Genomic DNA, 22,457 nt, shown 5'->3' with positions numbered 1-22,457 from the left:
AAGGATAAGTTTCAGTTAGAGGAGATTAAAATAGTTTTTGATGCATTGCCAACCAGAGCAATTTAAGGTTTAGATTGAGGTAGGGAACCTTTATTTGGGTTGGGGCCACTGAAAAATTGGGGAGGTTTACATACTCTTTATTAACATAAAAAGACAGAAGTAACTATGCCTTTTGATATTATATAGATTTTGAAAGGATCAAATAAAGAATTTGAAATTTCATCTTCATAAATGTCATCATGTTATTAGATATGTGAAAACCGGATATTGTTACTAATTAGTATTTTGACAATATTTTCCCTCCAAGATGCTGATAAAATTCTATTTTTATATTATGGAATGTTGGTGATGACTAGTTTTATTTTTATAAAATATGATTTCTTCAGATGATGATTCATTTTAAGTTATCATTAAAGTCACAGCGTTATCTTACAAGTACTACCCAAGACACAGGATAAAGATTTGCAATGTACAATTATTTTTAGAAGCAAGTTGAAATGTTAGACCTCTTGTGCATGGTATCATAGCTGTATATTTGAAGTAAATCTGACAAGTAAAATAAAGTGATTTTACTTGCTGTCTATACATACAGGCACATTTTTTTTTGGCATTGAAATGTTAGATTGAAAAATCAAGAAAAAAATGAAATCTATAAACTGATATAAAATAGCAACATTTAAAAGGTAATTATTGTCAGCATCGAGTTCTGCAGTCAAGTTTGCTGTAACTGTTTCTGATTTCTTAGATATTACTAGAGAGAAATTTGATTCAATTTTCAAGTTTAACAAATCCTTTTTTTCTCCCAGGCTGTACTTGCTGACCTTTCAACCCTGAAGGTTATGCCTCTTCTTCAGATCTTCCTATTTGCCACTGTTACCTGATCTGCATTGAGGTCACTGACACCACACATCCAGTCTTTCATTAGAAACTAATAATGAACTATGCAAAGTCTGCATAAAACCAAAATTAAACTGTATGTATATATCTCTTACTGATCATGTTCTCTTTATAGCTATGTGTTTTTCAGTGTATAAAACAATAATTTTATTAACTCATTTGTGCATTTGCATGTTGGTGCATTTCAATGTAACCTCAATAGATAGAACTCATTAAATATGAGAATGATTACTTGTGCATATAAAATTACAAATAAAAATATAAAATGCATGTAAAATGCCATAAAAAAGGTCCTGTAATTAATTTTTTTATCTAATATGGGTGCCATGATAGGTCCATTAATACCAGATTGGAGAAAACTGTCTTTCATCTGATTATAGTTTATTCAAGCCCCATCCCCCACAACAAGAATGTCAACTCAAGAAGACAGTAATGCTTAAAAACATGCTTTAACCTCTGAGAACTTTTATCTAGTTTCTTAGGAGAAATCAAGAGAAATGCTTCTGTTCAATTTCTGTTTTCCAGGAGTTCTTCATGTTTGTCCCCATTTTACTTCTTTCTATTTAATCTATTGGTCCCCACAGCATTTTTAAGGTTTCTATCACTAAGTTTCAAAGGATGAGAGTTTCAGAAATACCTAAGAGTCTTGCCTTGCAAAATATACTGGAAGTAACTTCCTCCAGAATTTCATAAAATCATAGAATACTAAAACTGGAAGGGACCTCGAGAGATCATCAGATCTAGTCCCCTGCCCTCATGGCAGGACGAAGCACCGTCTAGATCATCCCTGATAGATGTCTGTCCAAACTGCTCTTAAATATCTCCAGCGATGGAGATTCCACAACCTTCCTAGGCTATTTATTTTAGTATTTAACCATCCTGACAATCCCTAGGCAATTTATTATAATATTTAACCATACTGACAGGAAGTTTTTCCTTAATGTCCAACCTAAACCCCTCTTGCTGGAATTAATTCTCATTGTTTCTTGTCTTATCAGAGATCAAGAACAGTTCTCTTCCCCCCCCCCCCCAGCCTCCTTGTAACACCCTTTTAGATACTTGAAAATTGCTATCATGTCCCCCCTCAGTCTCTCTTTTCTAAACTAAACAAGCCCAGTTCTTTAAGTCTTCTCTCATAGCTCATGTTTTTTAGGCATTTAATCATTTTTGTTGCTCTTCTCTGGACCCTCTTCTGTTTTTCCACCTCTTTCTTGAAATGTGGTGCCCAAAACTGGACACAATACTCCAACTGAGACCTAAGCAGTGCAGAGTAGAGTGGAAGAATGACTTCTTGTGTCTTGCTCACAACACTCCTGACAATCTTTGAGCCAAAGCAGTTGCTGGAAAATGTGTGCATCATATCCTTCCATGTGGAGTTGGCTAGCTGGAATAAAGGACATTGCACCTTTATGGGCTCTGTGACCAGTTTATTCCATGAGGGCCTGTGAGGGGCGCCACGTTCCCCTGCTCATTGTCCCGCTATGCCCTGCGAACCCCCGTCCTCTTGGTCTGCCCCTGCAGTCTCTGTCCAGCTCGCCGGGCTGCTCCTGGCCTGCTGCAGTGCCCCCGCAATCGTCTCGGGCCCGGGCCCCTCGGCGTGAGCTCCGCCGTGGGCCGCTGCTGGCGTCTCCGCACCTCGACCTGGCTCCTCCTGTCCCTGGGTCTCCGCCGGGGTCCTGGCCCAGCTCACCTGTGGACCGCCCTGAGAGCAGCACTGTCTCTCTTTAAATTCCCCGCCCAGCGTCCCCACAGTCCCCCACTCTCCGTCAGCGCTAGCTCCCCCTCGGGCGGCTGCACAGCCGCCAGGTCCTAGTGCCCCCTGGGTGTCGTCCTCCTGCGCCTGCGCACTCACCCCCTGGGCTCCTTCCACCTCTGCCGCCGCGCCACCCCCTGTTCTCTGCGCCCCGGGACCCCGGGCGCCATACGCGGCCCCCTGGCTGCCAGGGCCGGGAGTGCGGGGGACTGCTCCCCCGTCACCAGCTCCCTTATAATGGATGAGGTGCAGGGGAAAAGCTTAAAGGAATGGACAGGAAAAGGGTAAGGAGCAGGGCCAAGTTTGGAGAAGTTCACTGCACTGCCATTTCTGCTGTCGGGAGGAGTGGCAGTGGGACGGGGAAGAGGGTATTCATTCCCCATGCACCCATGGAGAGGCCTTCTTTTACTAACAGCACCCATCCACCCATGAACAGCTAACAGCACCCATCCACCCATGAACTTGGTAAACCTTTTGACTCGCTGTGGATATTACACTAACTGCCCTTTTGGGGGCTGGGAAGGAATTTTTCCCTCTCTGCTAGAGTGGCTAAATTGGGGTGAGAGGTTGCTTTCACACAACTGATCTTGTTAGGAGGGTTAGGTTATAATATCACAATTTAGTAAATAAAACTTATCATGCATGTACTGTGCAGGTACTCCATTATGGAATGGATACCATTAGAAGATAGAGGTTTGGAAAAAGATTGAATGGAAAGCATCCTGTAAAGGGGGATTGGGGAATCATACTTCTTCCACATTGAGGAACTGGCCCTCCTTTTCCTAGTCCTCTTTTTAAAGAAGCTGAGGAAGGGGGTTTGAGGCTATTGTGTCTGGAATAATGAGGTGTTGACTCTCCTCCTTTCATAGCCTCCCCATACACACATACTTTCACCTCATAGAAGGGGACGGTGGCAGGTATCCAGCAATGGGATGGCTGAGACAAGGTTGGAGGTTATATGGAAATGATCTGCACTATACAATTTGTTCTTCTTCGAGTGGCCCCGTGGGTGCTCCACTCTAGGTGCTCCACTCTAGGTGTCGGGTCCCGTCCCGGCACCGCAGCTCGGAGACTTTTCATAGCCGTGTTCCGCCGGCTCGCGCATGCGTGGTTCACCAGGATAGCGTTCGCGCCTTTGATCAGCCGCGTGCGAGCCGGCAACCATCAGTTCCTCTCAACCGCCTCAGGTTGCGGTCGGAGCTCCCTGATCTCTTCTTTAGTCATGGTTTTAGATAGTTGTCTACCTGTAAATAGTTAGAGGTTTAGTGTTAGCTGTGTTCCTGTTACTTGTTACGTGTTCTCTTGTAAAAAAGAAAAAAAAAATTTCTTTAAAACCGCTTTTCATTCAGAAGCACTGCTGCGAAGCGCTAAACTGTGAAATTGACTACCCGCAGCGGGGTTACACAGGAATCAGTTTTTTTTTCTGTAACTCTGCTGAAAATGCCAGGATCAACTGGTTTTAAGAAATGTTCAGTGTGCCGTGAAGCCATGCCAACGGCTGATGGCCATGACACTTGTATTAGGTGCCTGGGGGAGACTCACGTCCCTGACAAGTGCACCCATTGCCGCAAATTAACTTCAAGAGCCCGGAGGGAGCGGGAGATGAAGTTAAGAATGTTTATGTTTGGCAAGGTGTTGCAGCCTGACCCTACCCCTCCAGCAGCCACAAAAATCTCCCAGCACAAGAGGAGAGCGGCTTCTCCGGGACTGGCGGGCTCCAAAATGTCAAAGCCGTCCCCGATGCGCTCCCTCCCTGCAGCAGTTTCAACCCTGGCAGCGGCTTCTAAAGTGACCCCCAGGGGGTCCAGACAACTCGCTGGGGCTGGCATAAGGGAGCCCCCACCATCCAGAGGCAGAGCGACTTCAGCGCCGATACCGGGAGCGGCGCCGCAGCTGACTAGCAAGCCTGCACTGGCTTCAGCTTCACGCGCCTTGAAACTGACAAACGCGCCGGCGCCGCAATTGATCAGCCTCCCGGCACCGGCTTCAGCGGCTTCAACGGCACCCAGTGGATCGGCGCCCGTTTCGCCTGCCCCAGCGGTGACGTCGGCACCGTCTTCTCCAGCACCGAGACCTGAGGTGGGACACGCTAATGCCTCAGACTCGGCACCATTGTTAACTCCGGCACCGGGTGCCCTGCCGGCACCGACATTAGCTCAGCAGCAGGTGACCTCTCCAGCACCATCTCACCTTCACTCGGTGCCTGGTTCCCCTATGCTTCGGGGTAGGGATGAGACTTCAACATATAGGAAGTCATTGTCAAAGACCCATCATAGGGACAGGTCTCTTTCCCCGCCTGCTTCACCAAGAGGGCGAAGTCGCTATTATGGCTATTTTTTCCCCTCTCGGATTATGTACAGCCGGCACGGTTATAGGGGCGCGGTGTATTTAGATGCACATCGGTCCCATTCACGATCCCGGTCACCCTCCCGTCTCTCGAGATACGGATTGGTGAGGCACTCTCCATGCCGCATCTATTATATCCAGCATGATAGCGCACGTTCTTCCCGATACCTCTCTCCGGGTATGTCTACACTACCCCCCTAGTTCGAACTAGGGGGGTAATGTATGCATACCGAACTTGCTAATGAAGCCCGGGATTTGAATTTCCCGGGCTTCATTAGCATAAAGCCGGCTCCGCCATTTTTAAAAGCCGGCTTGTTCGAACCCCGTGCCGCGCGGCTACACGCGGCACGGGCTAGATAGTTCGAACTATGTAGCCATTCCGATCTATCTGTACACCTTGTTCCACGTTCGAACAAGCCGGCTTTTAAAAATGGCGGAGCCGGCTTTATGCTAATGAAGCCCGGGAAATTCAAATCCCGGGCTTCATTAGCAAGTTCGGTATGCATACATTACCCCTCTAGTTCGAACTAGGGGGGTAGTGTAGACATACCCTCCGTCACGCTCTGAACGTTACTGTGACCGCTATCATAGATCGTATGACGATCGCCCCCAGCATCACCATTCACCACCATCGCATAGGGGATCTTCTCACATCTGCCAATCACCATTAGCGGAATACTTACCTCATAAATCACAACCATTACGCTCACCTTCTCCAATTAAGAGTTCAACAGTCCAGTTAGACCAGTCCGAACCAGAGGAGGGTCAGTTATCGGAAACGGAGGACCCTAAGACAGAAACTTCCCCAGTGGACTGCCCATCGTCTTCCCCGGATGAAGCGATTTGCCCAGCTGAAATCTCCCCACCGGATGATCTGAAACATTTTCAGGATCTCTTCAAACGAGTGGCAGACACACAGGACATACAGCTAGCAGATGTGCCTGTTGAGAGACATCACCTTTTGAAGAATCTCCACCCACAACAACGTGTGAAAGTCGCGCTGCCAATCGATGAGGCGATTATGGAAGTGGCGGACGAGATATGGCAAACCCCAACATCGGTTGCACCTACAAGTAAAAAAGCTGATAGAAAATATTTTGTTCCAGCAAAGGGGTTGGACTTTTTATTCAATCACCCCCAACCCAATTCACTGGTAGTAGACGCAGCGCAACGTAGGGGTAAGGCGCCACAGTACAGAAATACCCTTTTGGACAAGGACAATAAAAATAGATATTTTTGGGAGGAAAGTCTGTTCCTCAGCTACACTTTTACTTCGCATTGCGAATTACTCAGACCATCTGTCGAACCATAATTTCGATAATTACTCCAAACTAGCAGATTTGTTGCACCATCTCCCAGACACCAAGAAACCACTCCTGAAAGCAATAGTACAGGAGGGGTACACGTCATGTAGCGCTGCGCTTCAGATTGCTATGGATGTGGCTGACACAGCAGCTCGGGCCGCTGCTACTGGTATCGCCATGAGGAGATCATCTTGGCTTTCATCAGCAGGGGCGCCGAAGGAGTTGCAAAGCAAGGTTGAGGATCTGCCCTTTGACAAACTTAAACTTTTTGCGGCAAACACCGATGAGGTCCTCCACTCGAGAAAAGACTCACGCACTACTTTACATACACTGGGGATGTACACATCTTCCTTCAAGCGTAGGCGTTATTTCCCTTACCAACGGAGATATGACTTCAATTTTTCTAGACAGCAATCACGATCCTTCGACAACCAGCGTCCTAGACAGCGCCCCCCAACGCAAGCGACCACAGCAGAACCGTTCGGGTAATCAGCAGTTGACTAAGCAACAGATTTGACTTGCTTGTCGAGGATGCAAACCAATCATCCATAGTCCTACTTTGAAGAAAGGAATAAGAGATCCTCTGGAATAGGGCTTTATTCCGGAGGATCGGGCCAGTCTAGATGCTTTTTTCCGGCTTTTCCCCAAGCCGGAAAAAAGCGGCGGACATCTTTATTTAAATCCCGCGGGGGATATTTAAATCCCCCATGGATTTCCCTATTCCGAAGTTTAAAATTAGCATGCCCCTTTCGATAAAGGGGCCAGTGTAGACGTAGCCTCTGAGTACAATGTTTCATTTGTGCTACCATTAATCATGTCAATTATCAATACTATTAAGTTGTATATTTTCAGTCATGCAAATGGATATTCTTATACAGCTCTTTGTTGACCAACTTGTTCTGAATTTTGATGTAGTTTGGCTCTTTGGTCTGAAAAGGTTGCTGACCTGTGTTTTAGGGAAGGGTTTAAAAGGAGCATGGTGATGCATTACCTCAGTTTCTCCCGCCGTGATTCCAAGCCCTTTGGTAAGTAGAACCGTAAGATTAGTGAGGAAAGGTGGATGTGGAGCATGAATATGCAGAGTCCATCTTAAAAAACTTCACTTACTGGAAAGTAACATTCAGTTAGTCTTTTAAGTGTCTTCTGCATAGCCCCATTCACGGGATATGTTAATAAGCAGCACTCTGATCCAGAATGGTGAGACCGGGAGTTCTAGTTAAACAAGGAGTGCAGGACTGCCTCACAAAACTTTGCATCTGATCGAGATTCCAAGTATAAAGAATAATGTTAAGGGAAAGTGTGAACAGAACTCTAATTTGCTACTGTACCACCTCTCTTGCTTTCTGTTTAATGAGCTGAATGGTTACAAGGTTTCTGTATGAGTCTTATGGCTCCCTACTACCTAAACAATTTGCATATGTTAGTTGTTGTCTATGTACACAGTGTTGTTTAGAGATAGTTAAAGGATAACATATCAGATCAGAAGACTAAGAATCCTGGAATGAAAACATGTCTCATACCGGTGGTATTCCCAGCATGAGATGCACGTGCCAGGTGCTTGGCATGTTAGGGTGAGAATGTCATTCTCCCTCTAAAGATCCTATGTGCTCAACATTTATTATAAGGGCAAAGAGAGACGAAGTCTGTAATAAAACTGCCTGAAGTGCAGACAGTGGTGGCTGGTTCTTAGAGACTGGCTTCAGCTAGAAAGAAGTGAGATTAAGCTTCTGTTTGAGATGCAGGATCCAAGAAAGACAAGGATCAGAAAAAGATAAGGTTTAGATCAGTGACAGCCTCTGTTCCCAGAGCTGTCCCTTTCAAAAGACTTTGGTTGTGGTACTGATGAAAAATTTGCAGCCCTCCTCAGTACTGACCTCAATACAAGCAACCAATCCAAGAGAGAAGGACTTACAGGGACAGACTTTCATTATAGAGTCAGGCTCTGTTTCAAGCTTTCAGTGCAGCATTAGGAATTGTCACTCTATGGATCTGACGGTATCAGATTAGGAGGAGCCTGTCCTGAGAGAGATTTATGAATCCAAATAAGAGAACTGATGATGAAGGTTCTTTAACTAGCACAGCACCACATACTATTACTGTTAAGGCAATAGTTCATCAGGTAGATTAGACTATGGTTCCACTGACTTTTGAGCTAGGTACTGTGCCTCAGGACACATAGTGTGTGTTACTACAAATAATCAGGCTGATTGTTTCTCCAAGAGTCAATAAAGAACAGGAAAGGATCGGGAGATTGCTACTGCTGCCTTTCCTTAAAACAACTTTGGGATACCTCCACTGTGCTCTCCTTTTCAAGGACATTGTCTCTGTTCCAATCTGAGCCATGGCTGTATTGTGCCCAGCAGGAGAGCTGACAGCCACATTGGCCCCAAGCAAAGTGTGTATGGGGCGCATGCAGCACCATGCTCCTGAAAGCGGTGGGGCCTCAGGCAGAAGGGGTGGGTCTGATGGAAGCTAACCCTCAGTGCTTCCTGAGCGGCAGCGCTCCCAAAAGCACTGCTTGGAGTACACCATGTGGCACTCCTGCCTCTCCAGGCAGCCCTAAAAGCTGCCTGGATGCAGGCGCTGCCACTGCTATAGCAGCACCCAGAGCCCTGGGTGCCTTTGAATAACTGGGCCTGGGGCAATTGCCCCCTTTACCTTCTTCACACACACCCCTTCGGGCACCTGGGAGCCAGAAGAGAGATGCATATCACATTACAGAACTAGCAAACCTGATTATTAGTTATTATTAGGGAAACAAAATGATTAGATCATTAGGGTCTGGGGCACATGACTTATAAAGCAAGGCTAAAGGAACTAGGCTTATTTAGTCTACTGAAGATAAGAGTGAGGGGGGATTTGATAGCAACCTTCAATTGGGAGATTCCAAAGAGGATGGAGAGAGGCTGTTCTTTGTGGTGGAGGATGACAGAACAAGGAGCAGTTTCAAATTGCAGTCGGGGAGGTCTAGTGTGTGTATTAGGAAAAAATATTTCATTAGACATGGTGAAGCACTGGAATGCTTGTCATTGTGGAATCTCTATAGTTAGAGGCTTTTAAGGGCCAGCTTGACAAGCCCTGGCTAGGATGATATAGTTGGGGCTAGTCCTGCTAGGAACAGGGGGTTGGACTCCCAAGATCTCTTCCAACACTAATCTATTTTTCTAAGATTAGCAGTTCAATTCAGCCTACTGGATCCACCGAAACGGAGATATTTCCATCAGTGATGTTTTGGCTTAAGTGAAAGGTATTTCCTCATGATCTCACTAGCAGTTGTTAGCACCTTATAAGGAAGAATCCATGTATAAGGACAGACATTCAGCAAGGTAGTATCAGGAGGACATTCCTTTGTCAGATCCAATGGATAAGGTCCAGGCAATGCTTACTCAGAACAAATCACCTGTGGAATAGATGAAATAATATGATTCAGAATTAAGGAATGCACATTCCCCAGAGGAAAATGTGAGGGATAGACACCATCAGATGGTTCTTTAGCCTTTCATGAGTTAGTTTCCCAAGTGTCAAAGATGTTAGCTATTCTTTGTCTTATATTTTGGGGGTAAAGGCAAGATAATGAGCCACACTTCTGTTGTTAAAGGGGTTGCTTTAGACAACAAAAGCAGTCTGGAAATCTGCCTTGGGTACTCAGCTGGTATCTAAAAAGACAAATTACATCATTTCTGTCAAGAAAGACTTTCTATGTTTCATACTCATGTCTCTTGTAACTAGTGGTTGAAGTGGCGCTTCACAAATCAAAAGGTACCCAAGATCATTCTACTGCATCAATAAAGAAGGGAAGAAGATAGATGAATTAAGACGACAAATATTTTCTTCCACTACATTTATGCATGCACATTTCCAACTATGAAATAAATGGCTAGGTACAAATATCATCTCTGGAGCAAAATATCCTCTTTTTCTTAATGCTGTTCCAGGGAAACAAACAAAAATTGTCAAATGCTGTTTTGACTGAAGGACTGAATGTTGCTAAGCAGGAGCAGAGAGTAAGTTTTTGACTCCTCAGATAACTTTGGCTGTCATTAAGGAGACACACAAGGTTAAGATCAGTTGGACTCTCTTGCAAAACAAAAATGAGGACTGAAGATTTTCCATTTCAAGGAGATATTCATCAGTCTAAATACTAAATAGACTAAGCACTGAAGAAGATGAAAAATCTATTGCTAGATCTTTAGATTTCTTCAGTAAAGGGAAGAAGCCTTATTCAATTTCATTACATAAAAATCAAATGCAATCCCAACTCCTTCATGTCCAATTATGAAAGGTCATATCCTTTTGACCCTCAACATTATAGCCCACAAAACCAATTGCAGAGGAAGAAATTTAAATCTTGCAATATTGAAGGGAAAAATTAATGTTTATCTTCTATGGTTCTTCCAAAACATCCGCTTTGATACAAAGCTTCAAGCCAGTCTACTTGGTTATTAATTATCCTGAGTTTGGGTACCTGTATGTGAAGCAGGGGTGAAAGTAATTTACATTTCTTACAGGTACTGTCCTATCACAATGTTGTCCCCCCCCCCCGGAGAGGGACTCAGAGCAGGGGGTGGGGAGATGGTGATATGATAGTACCTATACGAAATTTAAGTCTGTATATGGGGGGTGCAGGAGTCAGGGTACGGGACTGAGGGTGTGTATAAGGAGCTCAGGGCAGGAGGCTGGAGTGGGTATGTTTAGAGTAGAGTGAGGGATGGGAGACTGAGGGCTGGGGCAGTGCCTGTTGGTGGTCTTGCTCTGCGCAGCTCCTGTTCCCAGCCAAATGGGAGCTGTTGGGGGCAGTGCTATTAGGAATGTGAAGGGAGCTGAAACATCCCTGGGATCCTGGCCCAGTACCTGGGGTTCTGGCTGCCAGCCTCGCTGCCCCCCGGGTCCCAGCTGCTAGTCTCACGTGTGTGTGCTAGGACTCTCCTACCTGTTTCAAGACTGTGCACGCTGGGTCTCTCCTGGCTGTGGCCTCAACTTTGGGAAAGGGGGCGCCAGCTTACTTTCACCTCTGAGGTGAAGTTAGAAATATAACGTGTAAAGGTGTTTATTAAAATAAGTCTTCTAGAGAAAGGTACTAGAGGAACTTACATAACTTAATGGCTTGATCCTCAAAACAGTGATGTAAATAGTTGTGTTTTTCCTGTAAGCCTAAACTATGGTTGGTCCTACAAAGATGTGACCATGCCACCTGATGCTGGAATCCATCTTGAATTTTGTATTTTTCAACAGGGGTGGGGGGAATGAAACAAAGACTTCCCCACCATGGGAAAATTCTATTTAAGAAAGGGGAAACAAGCAATGATGGTCTTCAGCTAGCTTCACAAATTGCTCCCAAAAGAGGACATATGAAAAGACCTGGAAACAAACTCTAGTGAGGAGGGGAAAAGCTGCTAGACCCAGGTCAGAGAAAAGATCTGGTCTGAGAGGAACTTTACCTGAAATAACAACTAGGGTGAGAAATTATGATTTGTAGTAATTTCTCTTAATGTATTGGGCTCAGATGGGATGTTTTGTTTTATCTCAGTAATTTACTTTGACCTGTCTGATATCACTTGCAAACACTTAAATCCTACTTTTTATCATTTTTCTTCAACCCAGTGTAAATAATTGTTAGTTGTGAGGGGAGGAGTACATATTTTATGCATGTCTCTTTCATGGATAAAGGGAGCAAATTTTATGAGCTTTCAGATGGAACGTTTTTATACAGAGCAAGATGGATTTATTTGGGGCTTCAGTCCCATTTAGAGCTATGCACCTAGATGCTGTCAGCTCCCTGTGACAGAACCCTTCCAGAGCTGAGCTGTTTGCAGCACCTGTCTTACTCTGCTGTGGTCCTGTTACTCCAGCTCTGTTCGCTTTGCTGTGAGAGACCTAAATAAGCAAGAGGGGGCCTATGAAATTATGCAGGGAAATCAATAATCTTTTAAACTATTATATATTCATCCATTAGCAATTCACACAGTGTTCATCTGCTATGTACATTGGACAAACATCTCAGACACTTCGCCAAAGGATCAATGCCCACAAAACAGATATTAGACAGGATCACAAAGAAAAAACAGTTTCTTGACATTTCAACCAGAAAGGACATTGTCTCAACGACTTAATTACCTGCATCCTGCTTCAAAGGCCTTTTAAGACTGCACTTGAAAGAGAATCCTCTGAACTGTCATTCATGCTTAAATTCGACACTTTACGCCTGAGTTTGAATAAAGAATCTAATTACCTTACCCATTACAAAGATAGCTTCCCCAATTATCACTTCTAATATCATTAGCTCACAGACATTTACCTTCCCCCCCCCCCATCCTCCTTCTGTTCTGAAATTTGATTTGTCCTTTTCATATGTGTTCATTTTTTAAAATTGTATCCTTTGGTATATTTGGTTGTGACAATTTTCTTCCACTATTTGATCTGAGGAAGTGGGTCTGGCCCACGAAAGCTCATCACCTAATAATCCATCTTGTTAGTCTTTAAAGTGCTATATAGTCCTGTGTTTTGATTATGCCCTCCTGGGATCTCAATGTAGTACTAGCACAATTAATGAGACATCCCTTTGGAGCACTGTTCTTTACTTCTTCAATCTGTAAAAAGTGTTTTTGATAGCAATCCAGTATCTAATGTTTACATAAATCAATTTGTAATTTTCCCAGTGTTTTCCTAATCACCATGCTCATGATGGGAAAACTAAATTCTTCACATCACACATTTAATATATAATTGTCTTGTTATTTACATTGTCTAAATAGTCCTAACTTCAAGGCTGTTTATAGCTTGTGGACCATCCTCCCCCCAAAAAGGAGGGGGGATTTCTGTACAGACTCTCTAGATGGGTTAGAGGGTTAGATTAAGTATTTATGAATCTTATAAATTGTAGGGATTATCCTCTCCTCCAGGCAACAGAACTCAGTCAACTAGATCAAAGGCAACTTGTATGGTTTTATGTAAACATATTCCTCTAGTAGAAATATCTGGAACAGCACCCTCGAGCTCTAATCACACTTTTACTTAACATTATTCTTTAGACTTAGAATCTAGCTCAGATGCAAAGTTTGGCAAGGCAGTCCTGTACTTCTTGTTTAACTAGAACTTTTAAGTCATCATTGAAGGTGGGTCAGAGTCCTGCTATTAATATATCCCATGAGTGGGAATATGCAAAGGATCCTCAAAGAAATTAATGTTAATTTCTTTATTTCTCTAGTTTTATTTTTGTCCCAATCCCTCTTTCCCAGGGTAAAAATCTCTCATTTATGTCCCTTCCTCAGTGAAAAGTTGCTAAATTTATATACATTTTAAAACTATCAGTGAATTGATTAAGCTTGATTGTGTAGCTCAATTTTTTTGTAAATACTACGTAGCAATTTTACTTCATATACTGCTCTTTGGGAAGAGCACACAGGATTAGCCAAATGTACTCTTCTCCAAACACTGCAGAGCAGGAAGGAAGAGCAAGTGACTACATACAGCAAGAGGAGGATTTTATTAGCTATTTATGAGGGCCATGTGGACAAATTATATCAGTAATTTGATCATATTTACAAGGAAAATGTGGTAGCAAATAAGTCTTTTAATGTGACATTTATGGGTGGATCTGCTGCTCAGTCAACACACCTAGGCTACGTTTACACTGCCCTCTCTTGCGCAAGAAAATATGCAAATGAGGCAAAGCGGTGACTATTGCCGTGCCTCATCTGCATACTTAATGATCTGCCATTTTTGCCCAAGGCGCTTTTGTGCAAAAAGGAGCCATATACACAGCTCCTTTTTGTGCAAAAAACTCATCTTGTGCAAGAGTCGTTCTTCCTGAAAAAAAGCGGCAGGATGGCTCTTGTGCAAGAGGGGGTTTTTGTGCAAAAAGGAGCTGTGCAACAATGGCAACTCATTAAGTATGCAAATGAGCAGGGCTTGATGATTGTGGCAAAAACCACTCGCCAGCCCCGCACTGCGCATGCACAAGACCCACACTGTGCATGTGTGAACCACTGGTGAATGGGACAACCGGCTGAAATCTACTTGCCATGGGCAAGTAGATAAGCAGATTTGTCGAGCCCTGCAAATGAGGCATGGCAATATTCACCGCATCGCCTCATTGGCATATTTTCTTGTGCAAGAGAGGGCAGTGTAGACATAGCCAAACTAAGATTTAGTGACTTTTTTGTTGTTTTTTTTAAGCTTTTCCTATTACAGACTAACTTGGCTACCCCAATGAAGCTTTTTTCCTTTGGTTATCCCTGATTGCAAAACAGCTTCTCTTAGATTGATATTCCTGTTTCAGTTTTTTAATGGGACAGTTAATCTTTTCCAATACTACTTATTTTATAGCCACTTTTTTTGGATCTAAGTGCAAATGTCAAACCCATTTTGACCAAACCAAACGTCTCTTACTAGATTTTAGTAAAAATTAAAAAAAACAGAAAATAGCACCTATGGGTGTGTCTAGACTACATGCCTCCTTCGACGGAGGCATGTAGATTAGCCAGATCGGAAGAGGGAAATGAAGCCGCGATTAAAATAATCGCGGCTTCATTTAAATTTAAATGGCTGCCCCGATCTGCCGATCAGCTGTTTGTCGGCAGATCGGGGCAGTCTGGACGCGATGCGCCGACAAAGAAGCCTTTCTTCATCGGCACAGGTAAGCCTCGTGAAACCAGGTTTACCTGTGCCGATGAAGAAAGGCTTCTTTGTCGGCGCATCGCGTCCAGACTGCCCCGATCTGCCGACAAACAGCTGATCGGCAGATCGGGGCAGCCATTTAAATTTAAATGAAGCCGCGATTATTTTAATCGCGGCTTCATTTCCCTCTTCCGATCTGGCTAATCTACATGCCTCCGTCGAAGGAGGCATGTAGTCTAGACACACCCTTAGAGACTAACAAAAATGTAGATGAAGCAAAATGCAGGACAATGTAGCACTTTAAAGACTAACAAGATGGTTTATTAGATGATGAGCTTTCGTGGGCCAGACCCACTTCCTCAGATCAAATAGTGGAAGAAAATAGTCACAACCATATATACCAAAGGATACAATTAAAAAAAAATGAACACATATGAAAAGGACAAATCACATTTCAGAACAGGAAGGAGATGCGGGGGGTGGGGGGTGGAAGGAAGGAAGGTAAGTGTCTGTGAATTGATGATATTAGAGGTGGGGAGAGTGGGATGTAATACCATTAACTCGCAAACATCCCACTCTCCCCACCTCTAATATCTGAGGAAGTGGGTCTGGCCCACGAAAGCTCATCATCTAGTAAACCATCTTTTTAGTCTTTAAAGTGCTACATTGTCCTGCATTTTGCTTCAGCTACCCCAGACTAACACGGCTACATTTCTATAAAAAATGTAGATGGTATCCTGAGCTTTCTTGGGCACAACCTGCTGCTTCAGATGAGTGGAGTAAAGGGGTCCAGGTTGCAAATAAAAAAGAGAGAGAGGGGCTGGGAAGGGAAAGAGAAGAGAAAAAAAATGCAGTGAAAAAATGCAATTACCGTGTCCATGCTAAATGAAGTTAATAGAGTGGGCTCTAAGTATTCTAAGAATCCAGTGCTCAGTGGCGGCCCGTCAATACAGGTGAACGAGGCAGTCGCCTAGGGCTAAGATAAACGGCCGTTGAGGGCTTTGGAGGCAGGGGTACCGATTGTGCATTTCACCTAGGGCACCAGTTGCCGGTAACTCGTCTAGGGCCGCTCCTGCCAGTGTTTAGCATTTTATGTCATTAGGATGTGGACAGTAGTGGCCTATCCAGGTCAAACTTGTAAGTGAAACCCCATTCTGTAGTTCCTCTCTCCAGGGAACTTTTGAAATGTCTTAGAAATAATAGAGACACTTTTAGAGCCATTAGTGAATGCCTGGGCAAGTTGAAATGTTCCAACAGATTTCTGTGTGTTACTATTTTGAATACCTGATGTGTGTCCATTAATCTTGTCGGTGAGACAGTCCATTTTGGCCAATATACATGGCAGAGGGGCATTGCTAGCACTGGATGGCATAGATCACAGTGGTGGATCTGCAGTTTATGAACCTCTGATGTGGTGGCTTATGTCGTTAGGTCTTGTGATGATGTCACTTGTATAGATGTGTGGACAGAGTTGGCAGTGGGGTTGAATGCGGGGTAGGTTCCAGGTTGAGTATGATAGAGGTGGGCTGAGTGGTTGCTGCAAAGCACCCAGCAGTAGGCTTTTCTTTAATATAGATTACTAGTGCAACTTGTCATGGAGATATCTTAAACCTCACTCCTACAACTTGCTACCTCTGAAAGAACTGTTCAACGGAAGCATGCTTCTTGTGGTTTCTAGAGGCGTTCTCACCCCAGGGCCCATAAATAAAAGCCTGGGCTTACCAATGAGGGTGAGCAGGGGCGGCAGCTGCCTCGGACCCTGGCGCTATAAAGGAGCTAGACGCTGGGCGCTACCTCTGTAAAGGCCATAGCAGCAGGCCTGGGCTCCAGTGTGGGGACGCAGAACGGTGGGGAGGAGGCTAAGCCTGACCCTCCCTTTCCGCACAAGGCTCCGTCCCTTCTAGGGGCTGCCCAGGACCCTGGCGGCCAGAGGCTGGGCTCCGGCTCCCTCCGCCAAACCCCGGGCCGAGGGGCTGGCTGGGAGCCACGCTCTGTGCTAACGGCATCTCCATACACCGGGGGCGGGACTGCCCCGCTTCTGCCTGAGCGCCCGCAGCGCGGTGGCCGCCGCGGCAAGTGGCAGAGGGACGCGTTCCCGCCGCGAGGCAGTTCAGCTGCCCCGCTTGGGCCAGCGGGCTTGTCCTTGCCCGAGCCCTGGCCCCGCGCCCCAGGAAGGCGGGAGACGTGCTGCGCCCACGGCCCCCGTCCCCCCGAGCGAGCACCGCACGGGCAGCGGCGCACAATGTCTCGCTCGCTCGGCAGACACCGCAACGGGCGCAGAGGCGGAGGGATCCAGTTCCCGTCGTTACACCGGCACCGCCCCGTGGCCGGGCGCCGGGGCCTTCTCGCTCTGCCGCCCCCTGCGGCTGCCGGCAACAGGCGCGTTTCCATGTGGCCACCCGCCCGCCGCCCCCGCGCCGCGCTCCCTGCTTCCCCCTGGGCCGGCGCCAGCTGCCACCTCCGCTTCTCCCTCTTCCTCCCCCAGCTTCCGGCCCGCGCCAGCAACTGCGGCCCCGCCCCCTGCGATGGCCCCGCCCCTCTCCCCGGGGAGCCGCCAGGCCCCGTGGCGCGGTGACGTCGCCCCGCGCAGGCGCGGAGCCCCGGAAGCAGCGTGGGGCGCCGGGGCGGGCGGGGCGCTCGGGCTGCCGGAGCCGGGCGGGGGTGGACGCGCCACAGCGCAGCCGGTTGCGGTCGCTGCAGCAGCGGCACCGATGAGCGGCGTCCGGGTGCCCAGCGGCGCCGCGAGGAGGCGGCCGGGGGCAGCAGGTGTCCCGGTCCTGCTGCTGGGGCTGCTCCTGGCCGCCGCGGGATGCGAGCTGGAGTCCGGGGCCGGCGGCAGGAGGAGAAGCGGCGCCTCCGCGGCAGAGTCCCCGGCGGGGGTGACAGGTAACGGCGGGCGGGGGACCCCGAGCAGATTCCCCAGCGGAGGGGCGCGGGGCAGAGCCTGGCACTGAACCGCAAGCTCCGTCCCGCCCCGGGGGGACCCGCGGCGGAGAGAGACCGGCTACCCGCGGGGCCCCAGCCCAGCCGCGTCCCGTGCAGCCTGGAGAGCCCCGCCGGGCTCGCTGTGCACACAGCCCCGGCGGGCTGGGGTGGGGGTGCGTGGGTGTCTGGGGGCTGGTTTCCTCTCCGCAGCTACTGTCTCCGCTTGGTTTGCAAACTCTGCCAGCGCTTGGCTGCGCTTGCGGGTCCCACCCCGAGCTCGCTTCCTTCTCCCCAGCGGGGATGGACACTGCGGAGCTGCTGCTGCTGTTCTCTGCAGAGGAGCCAGCCGGAGCTGCAGGGGGCTGGGACTGGTTTTTTGGATGTTGCTCGTGAAAATCGCAGCAATGCGGTACTGACTCTGGTATGGGGAACTTAGCTGGCATTCGCCAGTTTTCCTGCCTTAAACCAGCGAAACCCCCGGAAGAGTCTGAAAAGGAATCTGTGCTAGACCCTGTTGAATTAAGATTTGGACACCCCCCTCCCCCCCCCGGCTAGGCTCCTGCTGTGGCTTGTGTTTGTGTGAATGTAAAGAGTATTTTGAAGGTTGGCTGTATAGTTCTCTTCAGGAATAATGAGACATGGCTCTTAACCATTTATCATGTGTCTGGCTCTCCAGGATGTGGCTTGTATTTAGTGAGTTTGTGTATCCTCAGAAAAGAGGCATGTTCCTGGCGTCTTTGGTAGGGTGAAGGAGTCTTACACATAGACACATAATGACTGTTTAACTATATTGGTGAGAAAGTTTCCAGATAAACTAATTTAATTTGCACAAAATATACTTGCAACACTAGTGTGCAGGAGATGGGTGAGAATGTGGGTTGCTTTACTGGAAGAATCATAAACACATTTCTGTTCACGTGCTCTGAAAGGACCCATAGCATAATTTTAATCGCTTAAGAGAGTGGGTGTGTATGTATTATGGAATCTGCATGAGTCCATTAGTCTCACATCAAAACATGTGGCAGGGAATGACTCATTAGAGCAGTAATACAGCCTTGGGAAAATGGGATGACCCACAGAAGTCTAATGGGTAAACTTGCTAGTATTTTCAAAATTGCCAGCACGGGGGCTGAAAACACAGGTTGTGATAAAACATTTAAAAAGAGTGTCCATTCAACAGTCTTTTTAACTTGCATTTTTCTTTAGGAATTTGGAAGTGTTGATGTCAATAACAAGTATATCTCTTGAAATGCTTGTATACATTTGAATTAACTAGTTAATGTTTTTGAATGTTAGGAAGCTTATAATTTTTGACTTTTGGGTACTTAATTGCAGTGTGACAGGATTTACACATAGATATTATGTTTAAAAGTGGTTGAAAGTAATGCAGAGTTTTGGCCCCAGGTTATCAGGCTTAGAGGAAAACATTGTGAATATGCGAGTCAAAGGAGTTCACCTGACTTAACAATGTAGACTGTTAATGTTTTGGGTGCCCTGAGTGAAAATTGTTAAACATCTGTGGATAAGATTACACATGAATCTTGTAATGATAAGAATGACCTCGGGGTTAGAAAATCCAGGTTTATCTACAGTCTTCGAAATCTCAATTTGATATCGTGAGTGACTTTTGCAATGCAGGAAAGTGAAGCAACTTAGTCTAGTGAACTGCACTTGAATTCGAAAGATAGGAACTCTTGAATTTCAGCCCTGGATGTTGTGTTGACTTGCTGTGTAGCATAGGGCAAGTTACATTTGTCTTTTTCTCTACCTGTAAATTTGGGATCATACTTCAGAATGGTGTTGTGAGGATTTGGTCTTTGTAGTGTGTTATATGGTAGTGGTTGTAGATATTAATAAACAATTCTGAGAGAGTACTGCAATTTATATGGATGCATCTGCCTATGCATTTTATTGTCTTCACAGACCAGATTGGTTGATTTTTTTAAAGTGTAGATTTATATGAAATATAACCGCAGAGATCTGTTTTGATTTTATGTGGACTGTAAATGCTCTCTTAGCCCCACATAATGCAATGTACAATGATTAAAGAATCTTCACAGTGCAATGTGAATTTAAGTGACTTTTAACAGATTTTTTGTTTATGCATCTTCCACATTTCAGATATCTTGGGCAAAGTTCAAATTGCTATTCTTACAAACTATGTATTTTTAAAAGCAGTACTTATGTCATTATGTATATAAATGGCTTCACACTATCTTTCAGACTGTCCAAAATACCGTCTCATAAACAATCTCCGAGTTTGCTACTTTATCTCCAACAGTTCTTCAGATGACCGTACTTAACTGTTTAGTGTAAGAATAAGAGTCGGGCTCCTTTTCCTTCCCTAAACAGCCTAGCTTCCACCTACCTTTACTCCACATGTTGTTACTTCTTCACTCTGCAAAAAAATGTTGTTTCTTTACTACTTGGTTGTCATGCTTAGGCCTTCTTCTTGGAGAGTCTTTACACTGGAAGCATTTTTCTCATCCTGATTAACATGCCTCTATCCTCATTCTGTAAATTTTTCCTTAACATACGATTCCAAAGCATTCGGTGGGTCATGATTATTCCACTGAAAAGTTTTATCAAACTAACTAAGGATGTTAAGGAGCAGGTATTTGGCTAATCGTGTAGTTGATACAATTTGTATCGACTACATGATTAGTCGATAAGGGGAGGTGCTCTGCAGAGCCTCAGCAGGGATAGCTGCCAGAGCTGGTGTGAGCTGAGACTGAGCAGCTATCCGGCTATTACTACATTTTAAAGGCGCAGAGCTGCAGCAGGGATAAGTCCAGGATCTAGTACAAGCTGGGACTGAGCAGCACTGACTCGTGCTGGGTCCCAGATGGCTGCGTGTCTGCCTCTCCTGCCCCTCCCCTCGCACTGCGGAGATGGTGTTGGGGGAAAGGGGGAACTGGATTTTAAGCCCCCCACCACTGACTTCTGCTTCCCTTCCACCTAGACTTATTGGGTAGTCGACTACTAGCGTAGTCACTTACATCCCTAAACTTGACTGTGCTGGTTTATTTATTTTAACAATGCCTAAAATTTACCTAAACTTTGAGAATTATTGAAAAGACATCTTGTTTTCTGACTTCAAGGATTTTTTTTGTTTTAAATTATGGAGGTCTTCTTTCTGTTAGGGATGTCAGTGTGTAGGTGACTACATGATTAACTGATTAAACCTAGGTTTATCAAATAATCCTGTTGACAACACACATTTCCCCCCTCCCCTTGCTGCCTCTGTATTAGAGGCAGTGGAGGGCGGTGGGGAGGAGGGACAGGAGCCTGTGTCATTGGGGAGCCAGCTTAAAGGAAGCTCCTCACGAGTACCGGATCTGACTGCCCCCCATACTGTACTGCTGCCTCTGATAGAAAGGAGCAGCCTCTCTCCACGGGGAGTTTAGACTATCAGAGGCAGCAACGTGTGGTGGCAGGTAGGAGCTGATCTGCAAGGAGAGATGGTTTAAAATTGGTTCCCCATGCAGACCAGCTCTTGCCTGCCATTCTGCGCTGCTGCCTCTGATACAGATGCAGCAATACAGGGTGGCAGCAGCCCCTGTCCATGGAGAGTCTGATACAGAGGCAGCAGCGTGGAGGGCAGCAGCCTCTGTCTGTGGGAGCCCAATCTCTCCATGGACAGAGGCTGCACAGGCATCCTATGGAGCAGCTTCCCCTGCCCCACCCCCCAACCTCCATCAATTTATCTAGTTCTTCTTTGAACCTTGTTAAAATCCTGGTCTTCTCAACATTCTCTGACAGGGAGTTCCACATGTTGACTGTGCGCTGTGTGAAGAAAAACTTCCTTTTGTTTTAAACCTGCTTCTTTGTCCATAACTGAAAATTTCCTAAGACTTTTGTTTTTCAAATGTTCCGTATCTTGAGTCCTCTACTGTTTTATTTAATGGTACTATAAATATAATACCCTGGGTTGAGGCAAGTTTTGTTTCATCCAGGGGGTGATCTGATCATAGTGAGCAGTGAACATTGGCTAGTGACACAATGCTGGCTTTTGTTTCCTTCCTGCATTTCATTAGCCAGAGCTGAAGAGACCTTGCATGGAAAGTAGTGTTGTGAAAGCATTTAAATAAATGCTTCACTTGTCACAGGGAAGTGTTTCAGTCATAACATAGATTGCCTCACTCTCATTATCTTGAATGGGAGAGGAAACACCTGCAAGACTACCTGTATACTTAGCTGTGGTCAACACTATAGAAGACATTTCTTTCTTAACATTTCCTATGTATATTGAAAATGATAATATGCTATTACCACACAGTATTGCTAAAAGTTGGTGTCTTGGAGCTTAATCCCGTGTACTTTTTTACTTAGCATGTCTGTGTTCTGTAGATACATTTTAGGAGAAAAGATGAGTTATAGTATGTATTTGAAGTAGCTACTGTGTAAGATATGAGGCATAAAAGGGGTGCTTTGCAAATTGATATACATTTTATTGCCATAAGTTAGGGATGGCACCATGAATGAATGATTGACACTTTGCCAAACTTAGAGGCCAGAAAAAGTGTAGTAATGCAAATACAATTTTGTCACCTTTTTGAGTACGACACATTTCTTGACTCTGAGTCTGTTTTATTCAATATTTGTCTTTCTTTGGT

The 22,457-nt window shown here is 45.6% G+C and overlaps 2 protein-coding genes across 5 annotated transcripts in view; both read left to right on the top strand.

Annotated features, from left to right (window-relative positions):
* The window catches only part of TBC1D19 (TBC1 domain family member 19), a 122,348-nt gene extending 121,065 nt beyond the window's left edge, over positions 1 to 1,283 (top strand). Inside the window, exon 20 of one of the 3 annotated variants that reach the window (XM_014581119.3) lies at positions 807 to 1,283. In XM_014581119.3, coding sequence (XP_014436605.1) covers positions 807 to 881 — 75 coding nt within the window. In that variant the 3' untranslated portion in view covers positions 882 to 1,283. The remainder of the gene's footprint in view (positions 1 to 806) is intronic. The other 2 variants (XM_075930614.1, XM_006138181.4) reach the window with 2 other exon arrangements.
* A 16,240-nt stretch (positions 1,284 to 17,523) lies between these two features.
* Positions 17,524 to 22,457, top strand: part of STIM2 (stromal interaction molecule 2) — a 139,887-nt gene continuing 134,953 nt past the window's right edge. The window contains exon 1 of one of the 2 annotated variants that reach the window (XM_075930612.1): positions 17,524 to 17,802. In XM_075930612.1, the coding sequence (XP_075786727.1) occupies positions 17,628 to 17,802 (175 nt within the window). In that variant the 5' untranslated portion in view covers positions 17,524 to 17,627. Of the gene's footprint in view, positions 17,803 to 17,850; positions 18,263 to 22,457 lie in introns of those variants that run through there. The other variant, XM_075930613.1, reaches the window with a different exon arrangement.

Source organism: Pelodiscus sinensis, chromosome 5, assembly GCF_049634645.1.
Source record: "Pelodiscus sinensis isolate JC-2024 chromosome 5, ASM4963464v1, whole genome shotgun sequence".
In the NCBI taxonomy this organism is placed as follows: domain Eukaryota; kingdom Metazoa; phylum Chordata; order Testudines; family Trionychidae; genus Pelodiscus; species Pelodiscus sinensis.
This window is presented reverse-complemented; position numbering and strand designations above follow the sequence as displayed.